This window comes from Puma concolor, chromosome C2, assembly GCF_028749965.1.
Source record: "Puma concolor isolate L17-30 chromosome C2, mPumCon1.1.hap2, whole genome shotgun sequence".
Taxonomy (NCBI): Eukaryota; Metazoa; Chordata; class Mammalia; order Carnivora; family Felidae; genus Puma; species Puma concolor.
In genome coordinates, this window is record NC_141675.1 from 91788534 (window position 1) to 91808797 (window position 20264).

The 20264-nt window shown below is 37.3% G+C and overlaps 2 protein-coding genes across 28 annotated transcripts in view; one reads left to right on the top strand and one right to left on the bottom strand.

The window, feature by feature from the left end:
- Positions 1-20264, top strand: part of KPNA1 (karyopherin subunit alpha 1) — a 71193-nt gene that overhangs the window by 46400 nt on the left and 4529 nt on the right. For all 4 annotated transcript variants that reach the window (XM_086675262.1, XM_025913952.2, XM_086675263.1 and 1 more), the window contains 7 exons: positions 5434-5565; positions 7180-7268; positions 7610-7709; positions 8254-8417; positions 9763-9841; positions 14154-14279; positions 15907-16034. In XM_086675262.1, the coding sequence (XP_086531388.1) occupies positions 5434-5565; positions 7180-7268; positions 7610-7709; positions 8254-8417; positions 9763-9841; positions 14154-14279; positions 15907-16034 (818 nt within the window). The remainder of the gene's footprint in view (positions 1-5433; positions 5566-7179; positions 7269-7609; positions 7710-8253; positions 8418-9762; positions 9842-14153; positions 14280-15906; positions 16035-20264) is intronic.
- The window catches only part of LOC147577417 (uncharacterized), a 29096-nt gene continuing 11702 nt past the window's right edge, over positions 2871-20264 (bottom strand). For 9 of the 24 annotated variants that reach the window (XR_015240257.1, XR_015240268.1, XR_015240258.1 and 6 more), the window contains one exon: positions 2871-5688. Coding sequence is in view for 4 of the 24 variants with exons in the window: in XM_086675266.1 (XP_086531392.1) it covers positions 5628-5688 (61 nt within the window). In the remaining 20 variants the exon portion in view is untranslated. Of the gene's footprint in view, positions 5689-15092; positions 15173-16030; positions 18693-19028; positions 20230-20264 lie in introns of those variants that run through there. The other 15 variants (XR_015240261.1, XR_015240260.1, XR_015240259.1 and 12 more) reach the window with 8 other exon arrangements.

The following is a 20264-nucleotide window of genomic DNA, read 5'->3' on the forward strand; positions in this document are numbered from 1 at the left end:
TTTCCTCCCATCCCGACTTTTCTCCTCCTCTTACTCTCTTTGTTGCGGTGATGAGTTATTTCCAGAAGAAAAACAAGAAATCCAGAAAAGGTAGAGTACTTCAATGTCCCATCAGTTTTTCTTCTCCAGTTTGACACTGACTAATCCCCAAGTTCATTTGAATTAGGATTCTGTTTTGGTGGCTGCCTCTTGGATTGTAATTCTGGTCCCCATCTAAGGCCAGGATCATCGGACACCTGAAAAATAATCAGGTTCACCTAGAGAGCAAGGAAAGAGACTTTTATCAGAAAAAAAAAAAAAAAACAAAAAGGAAATCCAGACAACCAACACTGCAGAGTACCAAGCCTGAGCCCTAAGCAACCTGCCAAGAGAACCAGAGGGACCAAATGAAGAGCCTACTGCAGTTTATCATTTGAAAAAGCTTTGTAGGAAGAGGGAGGTAGGGAAAATTATCATTTTGTTCATGTTTATATCCTCTGACAGAGTAGTTCGGAGATCATGAAGTTACTCCTGGATTGAGCAGTTTTTAATAGGTGGTCACAGATGTCTAGTTTCTTAATGTGTATAAATGAAGGCCTAAAATGAAAAAAGAGAAATGGGTCTTTCCACATCTCCATGTTCTCCAGTACTCCGTAAAGAGTGCAGTATGTCCTCTTAGTGCCCTCTCCTGGCTAACACATGTAAATTTTACATCATTTGTGATTCTAATCCTAGAGCTTGGATCTTCTGAAGACGAAAGCCTTTGGAAATCTCTAATTTGCGTCTATCTAAATTCTCAGATTCCACCCTTGTGCAAACTAATAATTAGGCTGAAAGATTGAGAAATCATTCCTCTGGAAGTGACCACCTCATGATTTTCAACTTAGCTGTCCAAAGACTCTGAGGGATAACCAGCTGTTTATTATATAAAGGTCATCATCTTCAGGTTTTCTTCGGTGTACTTTTTAAGTACAACATGGTATTCTCTCCAGTGTGGGCAGTGGGTAATGTCAACCACTCCAGAAGCAGGAGGAGCAAGTATATTGAAGGAGACCGTAGAGCCAGGAGGCTTCGTGCTCACATAAGTAGACGTGCTCTGGGCAGCTCAGAGGGTACTCTTTCCTGTATCTTCTTAGCACTAGGATGGAAGTTGTCCCTGGTAGTATGTCTACTTACTAGAAATTTGAATAGTGTGCTTTTGGAATGTGGCTTCTGCCATTTCTCTTCCAGAAAGAGAGTAATAATATATGGTCATAATTATAGCTAAACTCACTGATAAACCAAGTGGACAAACTTAATCCCTTCATTCTGTAGATACAGAACTGTGAATCCTAGTGAAGTCTCTTTTCACTTACATTTTGGTTCTCCTTATGCCCAAATCAGTGAGGTACCGCACACCAGGGAGATAAAAATGCCTGCTTTGGGCAGTGCTTCCCAGATACTCCTTTGCTTTCAAACAAGGTGAACATGGGTGGAATCTAGGAGTTTGGAAACATAGTTTCATCTCCCTAAGAGCATTCTCAAGCTCGGTGACATGTAAGCCTCAGACATACTTGAACCTTTGATATGCGATTGGTCTGCCTTATGGTATATTCCCTGGGCCCACTTTGTTTGGTTTTTGAATCCAGGCCCAGCATGTTTGTACTGTCCTTTGCAGTGCTGAGATGTTGCATTCTGAAACCTTCTTACAGAAGCTTAGTATGAAAACAGCTAGAAATAAGGAAATTGCAACCTAGTTGCATTCATTAGGTACTCCTCTTAAAATTGTAAATTGAAATGAAATTGGTTTAGTTTCCCCATTTTTGCTTTTCTTGTCCCATGTAAAAGCTTAATGTGATAAACTGCAGTAAGCCTTCATCCTCCTATGTCTTTTCCCATCCTCATTGATCCCTCTACCTTTCTTTAAAAGGTTGCTCAGATGACTCAGGCACTGTTCTCTGCAGAGTTTGATATCTGGGTTTATTTTTCTGATGTGAGCCTCTCTTTTCACTTGCTCTCCAGGTGAGCCTGGCATTTGCTAGGAACCAGAGTGGACCCGGCAAAGTGGCCAGCAACAGAGTCCTGATCCAAATGGAGAAAGGGAACCAGGCGTACCTCAACCTGGAGTGGGAAACTTGATAGGAGGTCAGAAGTACTTCAGCTTTGGATTCTCATTTTCCTTATTTAAGGAACTGAGCACCAGAAGGTAGAGACTGAGAAAGGGAAGAGAGAAAGTATCAAATCTTCAGTGTGTCCTTCAGATTTCAACTGTAGCCTTATTTAGCAAGTCTGGACAGTGAAAAGTAATAGTGGACTGATAATTTTTAAGCAATCACAGCATGACAGGTAGTTTTCCTTGCATGGTACCATTCTTGGAACACTAAGAATATAGTAATTTAAAGCAAAAAGAGGAAGTAAGGGTTATAGGTACTTTGGCTACTGCTTATTACTTAAGTGATGCCATTTCTTAGATTGTATTCATCATGTTACTGATGTTTTGAGTTTCACGGTTACTTATATTACCTTTCCTGGCCATTTCTATCATAACTTTATGCAGTCATTTTTGCAACAGGACGTCCACATTTCACAGCTCTCTTTCACGTTAGATTCTAATATGGGACCCAAGGCCGAAACATTAACAACAACAAAATGATGGCAGTACTCAAAGAGATGTTACATAGTTTGAAGTACAACCAGTTTTTACAAACATACATATTAAACACATTTGAAAGTTGTTTCTTCCAGCACTTTAACAGGGCCTGTATGCTGGGGGGAATTTTCTCCCTCCCTCCTCTTTCTCATTCCTACATATGTACATAGCACACAAATACACAGATGGGCATAGAAAGTGGCATAAATATAGCTTGATGAGTTTTTACAGGGTAAATGTCAGAGTAATCACTGTGTGTGCGTGAGAGAGAGAGAATGCTTTATTCATGTACAAACACGATTTTCAGTCGCCCCTCTGGTTCTGTTGATCATCTTCATCTGTCTCTGTCCCTGGTATTTTCCGATTTCTCTTCTTACCAAGGGAGGCCTTGAATTTTGCTTTCAGAGGTTATCATTATTGTGCACTTCTTAGTAATAAAGGTAATTCTGGTACGTTCTTCTTTTGCTGAGATATTCTAATTGCCAATTTTCTCCCATCTGTGTTTAGCCTGTTATTCACTTATTCCCCATTTTTCTAATCATTTTCACTCTATTTTGTTTTGCTTCTCCATTTCATTCTCTTCAGTAGCATCTGAAATTCCCTCTCATTTCTTGTAAGACCTTTGATACTAAACATCAACAGGCAGATAGCAGTTTGAAGTCTTGCAGCAGTTAGTATTCTGATTTTTTCTCATTGATAATTCTTTAATAATCCTTTACTCAGGTTGCTGTTATTTCATTTGCATCAAAATCTCACTGCAGTCTGTTTTCTCTTTAATATGGATCGGTATGTATGCTGATCTTACTCATTCTCTACACACTGCTTTTTCCTCACAGTTTTCATTACTTTGACTAGTATCTGACAACTCTTTGTTAAACTTGGAGCTTGCTGCCTGGTAGGAAGGCTTGCTTTTGGCTTTTGTATTCACATCATCTGTCTCAATCAATTTTAACTCTGCTAGTTAGTTTTCCTAGAAAGCAGAAGAAACTAGGTGAACCGTTCTCTTTTTTAGCATCCCCTAAATAATCTGGCGTGTATCTCTGGCATACTGTTATTTGAAATTTCTTGCCCTAGATACCCAAACTCCAAGCAATTGAAAGATTCTTGTCAGTGTTACACGTATGTGTCAGAGAGAACGGAGTGGCCGGGCTTCATAAGCATACTTGATCAGGAGACGGTAATCAAGTCCTCTTTGAATGGCTGTGTAACATTACGCAGATCATTAGATTGTTGGACCTTTTTCTGATAGTTTCCTCATTCATAAACCACAAAAGCCAGAATTCTCTGGGATGTTGTGAGGAACACAGGAGTATGTGAGTAATGCTTTCATAATACAAAGTACTGAACAAATGCGAAGTTTCAATTCAGCACTGGTTTCAAGAGTGATTTAATTATGGAGGTGATATATGATGGGATTTTTATTTTGTGATGTTCAAGTGTTTAGGAATCTGTTGAACTTCTCTTATAACAAAGTTACCAAAAAGAAAATATTGTCCCTTTAACTGTGGTGCTCCTAGTCTGGGCCTTCTGCTTACTGTAATATCATTGTCCCGTTAGGCTACTAGACTATACTGTGTCTCACTTGCGTATGTCACATTTATAGGTTTCTTGTAATGTCTCCTTTAAGTGTGTTCTGCTGTGAATTTGCTAGCATTCACATGGCTTTGGACTGTGTCAATCAGATTGTCTTCCTTGTCTTCTGCCTCCTTCCCCAAACCCCAATGATGGATGATTTAGTTTTCCATATGACAACTGCCTTTCAGTTGACCCAAAAGCTTTAGAAGAGTCACAGCTCCACCTTTCAATGACTTTTTTGCTCTCCCTTTCAAGGGACATACCACTGATTTTTTTTGCATATGTGCTTCATTTAAGGATAAGTAGAAGACAGAACAGGAGAAGGAAAGAAAACTAAAGTTTAATAAGAACTCTTAAATAGAATTTCAGGAGTCATTCTTGGATTTCTCCATATTAGGCCAGAGAGTCAAATTAGTACAGAGATGGGCAGATTAGTAAAATGCTATACTTTTTGTTGGCTATAATTTCCTTCATATCTTCAGTTTACCTAACTTTAAGAATGCTCTCTAAAAAAAGTTTTAAACTCTGTGCCTTTGTTTGGGGGCTTCTCATTTGTCAGAAGCTCTTAACGCTCTGAAGTTGCCATTTCTATTAATTGTATACCAGTTAACTCCTTTTGGCCTACTTATTACTTAAAATATCTTTTGCCTTTTTTACTGTGCCTATATCCGGCACATTTTACATTAACATCCTCTCCCCTTTACACTTTGCTTATCCTATAGAAATTATTTACTTTTATTTTTTATTAGATAATGTACATGGTTTAATCCAAAAGGTACATAAGGTTTTATGAGATTTCCCTTTCACCCCTGCCTTTCCATGTAGGTAACAAGTACTTACTTCTTACAGTTTCTTATAGTATTCTTCCAGAGATATTCTGTGCAATAACTAAACTAATGCATATATTCCTTCTTAACCCTTTTAGAAAATATAGTATGATACTATCTTAATGTACACCGTTACACTTTTCTTCTCATTCGTATCTTGGGAGATCATTCATGTCAGCATATGAAGCAGTCCCTCATTCCATTCATGGTCTTATGTCAGTTCTACTTTGACCTCCTGAATATTCTTGTAGTCTGAAGTATTTCTACTGGAATTCTCCATTTAAAAGTAATACAGAATCCATCTGATTATGTGCAAATAATGATTTCAGATTCTTTTCTTCATGTACAGAAAACCTTATTGTTATAGCTAAAAACAAGCTATTAAATGCTAATAAGATAATAAAATTATTTTTATCTTTATAGTTTGAATCAGCTTGGGTACTGACAAATATTGCTTCAGGAAATTCTCTTCAGACCCGGATTGTGATTCAGGCAGGAGCTGTGCCCATCTTCATAGAGTTGCTCAGCTCAGAGTTTGAAGATGTCCAGGAGCAGGTAAAAAAATGAAGCAAAGAAAAGCAGGTCAAAGAATACCATTTTTTCCTTTGGTCTTACATTCAGGGCCTCAGTTTTACCACCATGACAAGCCATGATTCATCACAGGAGTGTTCTAGAAATCTAAACCAAAATAGAAAATACCATAGTGAATGTAGGCAGAATTTCTTCTGGATTCATGAAACCATTTTCCTTCCCCTTCCAACGCTGAAATTTTTAAAGTCCTATATACTTTTTATATTATTATCTTTTTTTTTTTTTTAATTTTTTTTTTAACATTTATTTTTGAGAATAAAAATAAATTTATTTTTGGGGCGCCTGGGTGGCGCAGTCGATTAAGCGTCCGACTTCAGCCAGGTCACGATCTCGCAGTCCGTGAGTTCGAGCCCCGCGTCAGGCTCTGGGCTGATGGCTCAGAGCCTGGAGCCTGTTTCCGATTCTGTGTCTCCCTCTCTCTCTGCCCCTCTCCCGTTCATGCTCTGTCTCTCTCTGTCCCAAAAATAAATAAACGTTAAAAAAAAAAATTAAAAAAAAAAAAATTTATTTTGAATAAATAAAAATAATGAGAGCGAGCATGAACAGGGGAGGGTCAGAGAAAGAGGGAGGCACAGAATCTGAAACAGGCTCCAGGCTCTGAGCTGTCAGCACAGAGCCCGACGCGGGGCTCGAACTCACAGACCGTGAGATCATGACCTGAGCTGAAGTCGGATGCCCAACAGACTGAGCCACCCAGGCGCCCCTATTATTATCATTTTTAAGATGTTATCTTTAAGTAATCTCTACACCCAGTGGGAGGCTTTAACTCACAACCCTGAGATCAAGACTTGCATGCTCCAGCAACTGAGCCAGCCAGGCGCCCTAAGCCCTGTATACTTTGTTAGAACATGTAAGCAGTTACTGGGCTTTTACTTGTAGGGATCTCTAGTAAGTAGCAGGTCTTTGCCACTTTTATGCAGAAAAAGACCTAGAAAACAGGAATTTTTTATTACCGCCAACTTTATCAAATTCATAAATATAAATCACTGCTAAATGATTTTCTTCTGCAGCTTAATTGAGGTATGATTTACATACAAAAAACAGCATATATTTAAAACGTACAATTTGATAAGTTTTAAGATAGGTATATACCCGTGGAACCATTATCACAAAGACAATATATTCCTCCCAAAAGTTTAATAGCTTTCTGCATTTTGATGCTCTTACATTCTTTGATTCTTTGTTCATTGCTTTCTTTTGTAAATAAGCTTAAGAGAACATTTTTAATCCACTGAATAAGCCATTTGAACCTCTGCTCTGTATTAAGGGCTATATGAAAGGTTACTTTGGTGGTGGGGAGTCCCCTGAGATAAAAAATATGTATAAGAACTGGTTGGTTCCTCCTTTTAATAAACTTATACCCTGAGTGTTCACACGTATACTTTATAGTATTACTGATCTTCTTCCCCCAGTCCCACAACTACTTCATTTGATTCCCTGATAATGAACTTAGAAATGTTCATAATGTCAGTGTGTACGTTGATTAGCTACCATATAATTTTGTAAAGAGTTATTGTGGTATTTTGGCATCTGAGAGAATTCTGTACAACCTGTCATTAATGAGTAATTTTTTCACAGGCAGTCTGGGCTCTTGGCAACATTGCTGGAGATAGTACCATGTGCAGGGACTATGTCTTAGACTGCAATATTCTTCCCCCTCTTTTGCAGTAAGTTTCTATTCTTACTATTTTTTTTTTGAGTAGTAAAAATATGGAAAGTTCCTCAGGAAGCAGTGCATTTTTAGAAATCATTTTGAATTTTCCATTGTTCTTTTTCATTACAGATACTTTCTTATTAACTTGTTCAGGTCATTTCTTCAGGCATTCTAGCTTACTCCAGTGCCAGTATTCTGAATTAGTGCTGTTAGAATTAATTCAACTTTATTTTCTGGAGAAAAGCTATTTAAAGACGTGTTTATGAGTAGCATTAAATGATTTAGTATTTATCTTATGCTATCAGATAATTAATGTCTATTATATAGTTTACCATTGTATCATCATGCTTATAGGTTATTTTCAAAGCAAAACCGCCTGACCATGACGCGGAATGCAGTATGGGCTTTGTCTAATCTCTGTAGAGGGAAAAGTCCACCTCCAGAATTTGCAAAGGTAAGGATTAGGCTTATGGAAATGGGCAGAAAAAAGTACAATTAAAAGAGTGTAGCATCAAATATTAATGTGAACAGAAAGATTGGTAATTTTGCATAAAATTTAAAATGTTAGAATTTTATATGTTTCTACAGAAATAGGGCTTTTTGTTTCTGTGTTAATTTGGGATAAATTTTCATTGTAAAAATTAGCTCTGAATTAATCTTAAAACCTGGCAATTTTTGTTTATAGCACAGTAAAATTCACAGTTTATTAGTTTTAGCACTTGTGAAAATGTCTTTGCTTCTTTGGTCCACAAAGAGTGTTTTTCAACAAGGAATCTCATTCTGAGAACTGGTATATACTTCAGTCTCTGAAATTATTTTCCTTGGTCTCAGCATTCCCAAAGATGGAAATGCCACTTGGCCACTTGTTACTCCATTTCTAGAAGTATTAATCACCCCAGAAATCACCAAGTGTGTGCTGCTTGCCTTTTGGAATTTCTCACCTCACTTCTGGCTTTTATTCCATTGAATTTCATTATCATGTCATCTTCCCTTTACAGGTTTCCCCCTGCCTGAATGTGCTTTCCTGGTTGCTATTTGTCAGTGACACTGATGTACTGGCTGATGCCTGCTGGGCCCTCTCATATCTATCCGATGGACCCAATGATAAAATTCAAGCTGTCATTGATGCAGGAGTCTGTAGGAGACTTGTGGAGTTGTTGATGTAAGATATCTTAAAGTGTGTCTGTTCTTTTGTCCCTATGTTAGTTTATTAGTTTCTAAATGCTGGTAAATACTAATTAGTAGACTGTACTAATTTATTGGGCTTTGGGCTGCTCTCTTTTGTAACTTACACTGATGTCAAATCTGTTTGTTTTGAGGCTTATATAAAGAACTGCTCACCCTATTGTTATGAGCAGTCCTTCAGCGGGAACATTTGGAAAACTGTGTAATTCCAGTTAGTGATAAATAACCTGAGACCAACCCCTGGATAGATAGCGAAAGGCATATTGCCACTAAAAGTCATTCCTTATCTTTCTGTCTCATTTAGAGCTTAATCTAGACTGGTGTTAGACTCTGAATTTTATTTTGCTGTATCTCCTTGTGATGCCTTTGTGTAAACAATTTACGGCTGTATTAATCCAATTTTCAGTTCTTTAGAAGAAAAAATTAGACTGATAACATAATGGGGAAATGGTACGTTTACTAGCCACATGAAATTTAATTGAAGTAAGTACAAAGTAGATGAAAGGAGACATTACCCCAAATGTGATATGTGGAATGCATCAGATGAGTTTAATATGCAGAATACAAAACTCTGAGAGTACAGCTGACCACAAACTGAGTACAGATGAACAGCATAATGCTGTTATGAATTAAAGGCAGATGAAGCTGCACGAGGCAGAAGTGCAGCATTCAAAACCTGGGAAGTAACCTTTTATGTTCTTTAGTCACTAGATTATGGTGTATTTTAACCATTTCTTTTTAGTCATCAGATCCTAAAATAAATGTGAGAGAAATGGCCAAGTTTTGAGAAGAGTGATCAGTCTCATTAAAGGGAAAAGAAAAGAGAATTTTTAAGGGAAGTTAAAGCATATTAACCTGAAGTTAAAATTTTCAATAAGCTTTTTTCACATATGTACAGGGTTTCATGGAGAGTATATTTTTGACTGGTAAGTTGGCTGAGGTTTAATAGAAAGAGTTCACTCTTTGAAGTGTGGAGACTGGCTCTCATTTTTAAGTTAGTTCACCTGTTGGCACATTTTCAACTCTGAGGCAATGAAAACTGTATTCAAGAATGAGAGGGAAATCTTGGTATCCAGGTGATGAAATACCTGGGAAAGATTATTAGGAAAGATTTGTAGTTTTTATCCAAAAGTGCTAAATAAAGGGAAAGATAATTCCTCTAGGGGATATACAAAACCCATCCTCCTAGGGTTCTCTTAACAACTATCGTAGGTACCTTTCTGCTCTAACATCATGTTACATTATTTGGTTTGGATTTCAGCCCTAAGGAAAAGAGACTAAGGCTAGAACTCTTGCATTGATATTTCTTTTTATGGTTGCAGGCATAATGATTATAAAGTGGTTTCTCCTGCTTTGCGGGCTGTGGGAAACATTGTCACAGGCGATGATATTCAGACCCAGGTATGAATAAGTGGTGACTACTGTTTCCCTTCAGAAACAGTACATTGAACCCCGTGATTATGTTTCTATTACAGTATTTAACTCCATGTTTTTGGGGAGAGTTTCATTAATGTTTGTCAAAAATGTTGCCTTAGGCAGCTCCTTTAGTACCTTCACTGTCTCTATCTTGTCTGTTTCTTGGAGCAATTTTGGGTTCCCTTTAGTTAGTCAGGTTTATTTCCCACTACTACTTGAAGTGGTTCTTGTGAGCATCTGAAGCCTCCAGTAGCAGCCTTTCTCTGTCATCTTCATCTCCTCTCTGATAGCTTCCTTCTTTTTGTGCATGCTAAATCTCCTATGTGAGGAGGATTCTTCCTTGTTCTTTTTTTTTTTTTTTTTTTGAGAAAGAGAACAAGCAGGGGAGGGGCAGAGGGAGAGAGGGAGAATCTCACGCAGGCTCCATGCTCAGCAACGATGCAGGGCTCCATCTCATGACCCTGAGATCATGACCTGAGCCAAAACCAAGAGTTGGACGCTCAGCTGACTGTGCCATCCAGGTGCCCCTTCTTTCCTTGTTCTTAATGTCACTCCCATTCTATTCAACCTCTGTATCAAGATATATCATTCACAGTGGCTTGTTCTTGATCTCTCTGATGCAATGGCATTGTCTTTAAAATTCTTTTCCTAGGCTTCTGTGGTGTTCCAGTTATTTTGAGTCTCCTGTCTCACAAACCACTTCTTAGCGCGCTCCTTTTCCTGTTCTTGTTTGTGGGATTATCCCCTGGAGGGGATAATTATTCACTGATTTTATTTATAACTTCAGCTATCACCCTGGTGCAGCTTGATTGAGAATCGAGAATAAGATTTTAGCCATAACTCTTTCTTAACCAGCTCTTAGGTGGAAGACATTTAATGTCTTCACTTTTCTAATCCCTAAAATTTGGATTTGTACTCAAAGGTGTCTTCCAGATCTAATATCTACTTCAAATTTATGCTTCAGAAAGGAACCCATTATTTTCCCTGGTATATCGGGGCCTCTGCTTATTTGTTATTTACCTCAGTGAATGGCACCTACACTTGACCAATCCAAAAACCTGGACATTAGCTGGATTATTTCCCTGTTTTCCACCTCTGTCATCAGTCACTAGCTGCCATCTCTACTCATCCGTTGCATTTCTTGCTATATTCCTGTATCACCAGAAGGATGCTTATAAAATGCAAATTTGATCATGTCATTCTCTGACCTAAAATCTTTTTATGGCCTTCTGTTGTCCTTTGAGGGTGTTTAAGATCCTTTAAAATCTGGCACCAGTTTTAATGGAATTCTGTGCAACAGAATGAGGAAGCCCTTAAGCACTGATATAGAAATGCCTCCAGGTTGGGGCACCTGGGTGGCTCAGTCAGTTGAGCGTCTGACTTCGGCTCAGGTCAGTCATGATCTCATGGTTCATGGGTTCGGGCCCCATGTCAGGCTCTGTGCTGACAGCTAGGAGCCTGGAGTCTTTCAGATTCTGTCTGTCTCTCTCTCTCTCTCTCTCTCTCTCTCTCTCTCTCTCTCTCTGCCCCTCTCTTGTTTGTGCTCTGTCTCTCTCAAAAATAAACATTAAAAAAAAAAAAAATACCTCCAGGTTATATCATTTAAAAAGAAAAACAAGGAGCAGAAAAGTGTGTGTGGAATATATTAGTATTTATATAAAAGGAGGCAGAGAGGAAAGAAAAAAATAATATGTATGTTTGATTATATTTGCATAAAAATTCTCCAGAAGAATACATAGGAAACTAATAATCTTGGTTGTCTCTGGAGAACTGGGTTGCTGGCATACAGGAATGGAAAGGAGGCTTTTAACTATATAGTCTTTTATTATACTTTCTGAATTTTTAAACCATTTCACTGTATTTGCTATTCACAAAAAGGTTCTTTCCCTCCCCATACCATGCTCTGTGCTTCTGCCATGTTTATTCCTTAAATTAGCTATGACCACATTCAGCACTAAGATTTAACACAAGCTTGCTTCTCTCTGCTCAGAACATAGGCTTGCATCCCCATCCCTGCTTTTAACCACTGGCTCACACTAATGCACACTCTGCCACTAATGTCGTCTCATTCTTCAGGACTTCCTGTTACTGTTTTTTTCTCTGAGAAGCCATGTTCACTTAAGTTAGGTGTGCCTTCTTTTGTTTCATCCATCATACCACTTACCACACTGTATTGTAATTATCTAATCACTAGATTGTAAGCTTCTAGAGGGGGGAACGGTGTTGATCTTGTTCATTTTTGTATTTCTGTACAGTCTTAATAGTTCCTGGCACAGTGTTTAATACTGAATGAATGAAGTTCTGTATCTATACATCTACTTCTGATGTCCCTCAAGTTTTACTCCTGGGTCTCCAGTAGCCTGTTAAATATTTCTGCTGGCATGTCTCACATTTGTCTCTCTCAGTTTATCTTCTTCCCCCAGAAAGCCAGTTCCAGGTCTTGATTTTTTTCCCCCCATTTCAGTTAATGAGGTAACTGTTCACTGCTACTTGAAGCTTTGCAGTCATATTTGGTGTCTCCATCTCTCACACCTTGTATAGCAAGTCACCAGCTCTTGATTCTTTGTGTTTCAGTATCCACGTCTGATTACCTTAGAACCTTGAAAGGATTTGTACTTCACAGTTTTAGTCTCATTCTTCCTTGTAGCCTGTTGTTAATTTTAGGGATACAGAACTCTTAATAGCCTCACTGCTCTATTCTTTCCTTATTTTGGTACTTTGTTGTAGCTTGTCTCAGCATTTTTTTGTTTCCAGCCTTTCTTATCTGCTGTGTCCTTCCTCCCTCTTCTTTGCTTGTGAAATCCTATCCATGTTTCAAGTCAGTTTCCCCACACCCATGAAGTCTTTTTTCATGATTACTCTGCAAGTACTGTCTTTAACTTGTGACAGGTTTATTTTTTTTTATTATTTGACTTTTTTTTTTTTCCAAAAAAATTTTTTTTAACTTTTATTTATTTTTGAGAGACAGGGCATGAGCAGGGGAGGGGGAGAGAGAAAGGGAGACACAGAATCTGAAGCAGGCTCCAGGCTCTGACTGTTAGCACAGAGCCCGATATGGGGCTTGAACTCACTCACTGTGAGATCATGACCTGAGCCGAAGGACTGAACCACCCAGGCGCCCAGTGTTTGGACGTGTTTAGTTTCTAGAGCACATCTTTGGCATTTAAAAAATGGCTTTGTAATCTCTCTTATACTGTTAAGATTGTGCCTCTTTAAACACAAGTTTTAGTATTTTTTGAGCTGTATTAATAGGCAACAAATGGCTTTATTTTAATTTGCGTTTCTTTCATTTCTTGTGAGGTAATCTATCAAAATTGTAGTTTCTCTTAACAATTTACATGTTAAAGACAGCAACCATCTTATCTATTGTAAATTTTTTTTTGCATTACATAGTGTGCATTTTAAATTTTGTATTTTTTGACATGCAAATATGTCTATTTGATGAAATTTTAATTTTCCCCCTGTAATTTCTTCCATTGTTTTTATGCTTTGAAAGTCCTTCACTATCCCTAAACCTGCTATATACTGATAGTTCTGTTTTATGGTGTCTTTTTTATGTTTACTCTTTAAATTGGTTGTGGGTTTATTTGGTAATGGGTTAAGAATTTTTAAAAAATTCTTCTCAAAACTAAAAAAAATGTTTTTCAACCAGTTAACCTCAGGAAGAACTTTATTATATATTTAATTCCTTATAAATACCCGCATTTGTTTCTGGACTAGATATCTGTTCTGTTAGTTATTCAGTGATTGATTCTTGTGCCTACCACAGATTATTTCAATCATTTTAACTTCATAATTTAGTTTTGGTAGAGTAGAGCTCCTTCGTGTATGTTTGTCACTCTCTTTCACCTTTGTAAGCTGCATGATAGCTGGGGTCCTGTCCTTTTTTAGCTTTGTGTCCTCTAAAGCACCTGGTGTACTTCATGTAGTATGTATTTGTTCATTGACGGCCAGGTACAGTGTTATCAGAGGACTTAAAAATCTGAGGCTACTTCAGATATTTACACATCCAAAAGCCTTTTAATGTGCTGTAGGGATAGGAAGGTGAAGAACCAATACATTGTAGTACCTTATGAAGTAGCAGTTGTACAGTTACAATGTGTCTAGCAGAACTGCTTTGGTAATGTTAGAAATGAATTCTTATTGTCAGTGAATATTCTTTTACATATATAAAGTTATTTCTAAAATTTCAAGGGGAGACATTATTTCTTTGCCTATATTGTTCCTAAAATAAATGAGTTAAAGATTTACTTCTCTTTGGATCAATACAGATTAAGTTTCAAACTTTTCCTTTTAGGTAATTTTGAATTGCTCAGCTCTGCAGAGTTTATTGCATTTGCTGAGTAGTCCAAAGGAATCTATCAAAAAGGAAGCATGTTGGACAATATCTAATATCACAGCTGGAAATAGAGCACAGATCCAGGTAATCCCATAGCATCTGTCTTTTTTCTTCTATTTTTATTGATAAGGTTTAGGTGTTTTTCTGTTGGGCTTACATTTTTTTTTCCATTATTGCCTTGCAGACCATTAACTTCCAACATTTTTATCTTTTTTTTTTTTTATCCTACCTTACAGACTTTTGAAACTTATACTTTGGCCTTGGTGCCTTAGTATTTCCCTGTGCCTTAAATATTTGATGATGTGCCAAGACCTGAGAGAGTGTCTTGTATTTTTGAAATGTTATGATGGTCTTTATACTAAATAGATTGGCTTTACTCTTGCCAAGTAAAATATTTTTTCCTAGCAGACCTCATCTATTGGATAACTTCAGTTTTTCATAAAACCTTTGGGGACCCATTTTTCTCTAAAAGGTTATCTGCCCTTTAATTTTGTTCTTCTGTTAGGTGGGAGAGTAACCCATGTGGAAGATAAGCAGTGGGCCAAAGGGTTCAGCACAGGCCATGAGAAAGGCTGAACAACTGGTTGTAAAAGATAAAACACAGACCTCTGGGACTTTAATTGGAGGGGAATCATAGAGATAGTTATCTCATCCAATACTCTCATTTAAGGATGAAACTGAAAAATGATTTGTTCAAGGGAACCCCTAGTAAATGACAGATCAAGATGAAGTGTCTTTCCACTAAACTTTGCTGACTTTCTTCACTAGTGTAATAGAGTTCTTGATCAGGAAAGCATGGTTAGTCATCCCCAGAATGCTGCCAGGGACTGAGATTGATAGCTATAGAAGTTCATACCATAGCATGCATACAAGGGGATTTCAGTGATAGTTGATTACCTGCTGCTGTTCGTGTCTTATGTAGAGTTTCTCAGTTTCTTGATATAGGAAATTATACGAACCCATTTTAGGTTCTTGAGCTAAGGAGAAACATGAAAAAAGTAATTTGAAGCAGACTATTTTAGTGTTTATATATGAGAGGGGGTGAGTAAAAGTACTCTGCCTAACTATAGGCTGTGCTGGTAATCTGGGTGGGAGTTGGTAGGTTGGAATAGGATTGTGCTAAAGGGAAGTGCTAAAAGGGAAGGAAAAGGGTGGCTCAGGAGGTTTTAAATTGAGATTGTAGAGACTTAGTGACTGATGAAATTTAGAATAAATAAATACAAAAAAGAGCCTTTGTAAATACAAAAAGAAGTCTGAGAGGAGACCTGACCTGATACAGAGGGTAGATGATATGTTTGAAGTGATTAACAGATCTAAAGCAGATTGTTGGCTATCATGGGCTGGGGTGCCCAAAAGTGAGGACTGGAGGGTTACATCACAAGTGTCGGAGTTGGATGCTGTGAAAGAAATGAGACTAGCAGAGGAACAGAAAATTGAACTTCCATAATTTGTTACTGTGGGTGAAATGAGAGAGGACAGTCAAAGAGAAAAGAACTTGGGCAGAAAACTAGGAGATTATAAGAACATAGACTCCAGGGAGAGTTATCAGTGTACCAAGTACAGTTGAAAGGTCAGGGGTGAGAGGACTTCTAGTTAATTTTTAAAGGAGGGAGGCATGTCATTAGTGAAGGTAGCTAAAAAGTTATAATTAGTATCATGAAATTTTTGCAAGTTTTGTAATTTCCCTTTTCATTTAATTTTTAAATTTTAGACTGTGATAGATGCCAACATTTTCCCAGCCCTCATTAGTATATTACAAACTGCTGAGTTTCGGACAAGGAAAGAAGCAGCTTGGGCCATCACAAATGCAACTTCTGGAGGATCAGCTGAACAAATCAAGTAAGTACTAGCCAGGTAGCATCTTGTAAATCAAAGGAAAAATTATTATGTCTACTAGTTATGAATGCTCTATGCTAATCTCTTGCAAGATTATTCTAAGTTTCATACTAGACTCAAATTCTTCCATTCCCTCCTGCTGAAGTAATTCCAGGATAAGAGAAGTAAGGCATAGTTGAGGTTTGAGACAATATTAGTATTTATAGGGTGGCTTTAGCCTACTCTGGAGCTTTTTTGTCAGAAACAGGTAGTCTAGAAGGTTACTTGTAGAAGCCTTAAGAATCTAACCTTGGTACCTAATTCTTGCCATTTTTAAAAAAATTATTATTTTGAGAGAGAGACACACACACACTGAGTGTGAGCAGGGGAGGGGCAGAGAGAGAGAGGGGGAGACACAATCGGAAGCAGGCTCCAGGCTCTGAGCTGTCAGCACAGAGCCCGACACAGGGCTCGAACTCTTGAACTGTGACATCATGACCTGAGCTGAAGTCGGACACTTAACTGACTGAGCCACCCAGGTGCCCCTAATTCTTGCCATTTTTAGTTTAGAAGTCTTACTAGAACTGGATCAAACTTGAAAGAGAAGTCTATCTTAGAATAAAGTGCCAAATTTAGTAGAGGCAAGTGTCTCCTGAGGTCCTGTAGTATTCAATAGAGAGAGATCTCTATTAGCTTGAGACTTAAATGACTCCTTGGGTGGCTTATAATCTTAATGGCTAGAGAAGGCATAAATATGGACAGGAATCAATTCCTCAGAGGAACATCATATAATTAAATGCTAAATTATGGGCATTCAGTATTTCAGATAAAAAAAGATTATGATGAAGAGGAAAATGGAACCTAGACTCTTAGTCTGCCTTAACTTTCTTTATGGGGAATTCAAATGAGGGGAAGATGATTACAAATAAGTGTTGGGGGCACCTGGGTGGCTTAGTCGGTTGAGCGTCCAACTTCGGCTCAGGTCATGATCTCACAGTCTGTGAGTTCAAGCCCTGCTTCGGGTTCTGTGCTGACAGCTCAGAGTCTGGAGCCTGCTTCAGGTTCTGTGTCTCCCTCTCTCTCTGACCCTCCCCTGTTCATGCTCTCTCTGTGTCTCAAAAATAAATAAACATTAAAAATAAAAAAATTAAATTAAAAAAACCAAATAAGTGTTGAAGTACTAATCCCTTCCTCATATGTAATATCAGGAAAAATACAACTACTCATATTGTTGCTTTGTGGGTTAAATGTTCACACTTAACTATAATTTTTACTGCTCTGTTAGGAATTTAAAAATGTAAAAGGTAAAGTAGTCCTAACATTTCAGGAATTGGTTAGATACAGAATATAACTATACCTGAAATAATATTTAAATAGACTAACACACTGCAAGTAGCTATTTTGGTAAAGTTCATAATGGACGGGTTTTCGAGGAAGATTTCAAGTGGTCTTCAGAAGCATTTTGTATGAGATTAGGCTTTTTTCGACCTCCTGAGATTCTGTTTCTGGGGTACTATGATTATAAATATGCCACTACCGGTAATGGCATTTATCCCAGTAATGGCAGTAATAAGTAATGTAGAAGATACATGTTTTCTTAATTGAAATGGTTAAACTGTACACATATTTTTAAAACATTTCTAGGGGCACCTGGGTGGCTCAGTGGGTTAAGTATCTGACTTCAGCTCAGGTCATGATCTCACAGTTTGAGGGTTCAAGCCCCGTGTTGGGCTCTGTGCTGACAGCTCAGAACCTGGAGCCTGCTTTGGATTTTGTGTCTTCCTCTCTTTCTGCACCTCCTCTGCTTTTGCTCTCTCTTTCTCTCAAAAATAAATATTAAAAAAATAAAACATTTCTAAAATACCGTGGTATATTTCATTAGAAACTATTCAGGGTTATTTTGCTCTGTTAGAGAAGAGTGAAAAAGGCTACTGTTCCTTTTTAAAATTCAGCATAGTTATTTAATATTAATGGAGTTCATTATCAATCTCCTAGCAGTTTCTTCTTAAACAGATGAAGTTAGTTGAAAAATTATTACAAAAATATTACAGTCCAAATTACAGAAAATAAACGAATAAAAGACATCTGGGTGGGTTTTGCTTATTCTTATTGAGTAGACAAGATTTAGATGCCAGAAACAATTAGAGTAACTTGGAAATAATCCATAATTTTAGGTTAATATAATCAAATGCTAAATGTGCCTTGGTTCTTAAGGGATAAAGAATATCCCTTAAGAGGATATCCCTTTATGAGGGATAAAGAATATGGCCTTAAATTAGAGAACGTTTCATGAAAGAGAAGAAACTCGCCATTTGGGTAGAGATTTGGTTATTTTGGAGGAGAGAGAATAGCAGGGGAAGTGTGAGGGAATGTGCACAGATAATGTTATTGGAAGAGGCAAATCAATATTGCTATAGTTTATTCTTCTGCAAGATGAGGAACTGATGGGCTTTGGAAACTGGGATGAAGGCCTTAGTATATTGGGAAGACTCTGAGTGTCTTTAGTGTTAAGAGTAATACAAAGAACATAGTATTTTGAGCAGAGGAAAGAGCAGTTGGATGTTCTTAACATCTTCATTAGTGTAGTTAGTGTATAGTGATGGCCAGGATTAAAATAATACTTATAGTAGGAGTTACAGATCTTGATACTGGAAAGAAGGATCTGTAGGACTTGTTGGCAGGCTATAAGCAAGGAAAGGGAAGAGTCAGAGATAAATGGAGAAAATGGTAGGTGGGTGCCCCTTTCATAAAAATTAGGACACAGAAGAAGCAACAGTGGTATATAATAGATTAATATAATAGTGATTAATCTCTGTACTTTTTCTGTATGTTTTTCTGTGTTTTCTAAATTTGTAACTAACATAATCACAAAAGAAGCTTGCTTTTTGTTTTTTAAGAAAAACAATGAGAATGATACAGATACGTTAAAGGAATGGTTGACAGGTTTTGGTGACTCAAAACTATGGTGTAAAGGAAGGAGAAATGGTCAGAAATAGCTTTAAGCCTGATTTCTGTTAATAAGATATATAGCCTTTAATTGTCAGTAAGCATTTAAATAAAGTTAGACATTATTATTAAATTCATTCCTGAGTAAATAATAAAGCTAAATATGGTAAGAACTTACTTTAAAAAATTAAGACTTTTTAAAGGAACATTTTTAGTTTTACAGAATTGAGATTGATAGTACAGAGTTCCTATATACTTCCCTCCCCTGCAGTGTCTTCTTGTAACCTCTCACATTTAGTGGAGCTACATTTGTTAATGAACCAATACGGATACATTATTAACTAAAGTTCATAGTTTATATTAAGAATCACTTTTTGTGTTGTACAGTTCTATAGGTTTTGGTGAATACATGTCCTCTTTCTGCCATTGTAGTGTCATACAGTGTCACACTGCCCTAAAAATCCCCTCTGCTTCACCTATCGTCACTACTCCTTTACCCCCACCCCTCAAATCCCTGGCAACCACTGTACTTTTTTATTGTCTTTGTAGAAGTTTTGTCTTTTCCAGAATGTCATCTATTTGGAATCATATAGTGTGGAATCTTTTCAGACTGGCTTCTTTCCCTTAGCATGTCTAAGTTTCCTTCATGTCTTTTCATGACTTGATAATTTCTTTTTATGACTAATATTTCATGTCTGGATATACTATAGTTTATCCATTTGCCTATTAAAGTATATCTTGGTTGCTTCTAGGTTTTGGCAGTTGTGAATAAAACTGCTGTAAACATTTGTTTACAGGTTTTTGTGTGGACCTCAGTTTTCATCTCAATTGGGTGAATGTCCAGAGTACAATTACTGGATTGTATGAAAAGCTTTGTAAAAAACCACCAAGCTGTCTTCCAAAGTGATTATCCTATGTTGCATTCCCGCCAGCAAAAAAAAAAAAAAAAAAAAAAAAAAAAAAAAGAGTTCCTGTTGCCCCACATTGTTGTTAGCATTTGGTATTGTCAAGCATTTTGGATTTTAGCCATTTTAATAGGTGTGGCATCTTTGTTTTAATTTGCAGTTCTCTAATGACATGATAATGATGTTGAACATCTTTTCATATCTTACTTGCCATCAGTATATTTTTGGTGAGATGTATGTTCAGGTCTTTTGCTGATTTTTAAATTCAGTTACTTGTTTTCTTGGAGTTTCAAGAGTTCTTTATACAAAACAGAACTGGCCTGTTGGGCCCATGGTGGCTTTAGCACCTGTTTCAGAGGTGTGATTATCTACAGGAACAAAAATGAAATCAGTCAAAACTATA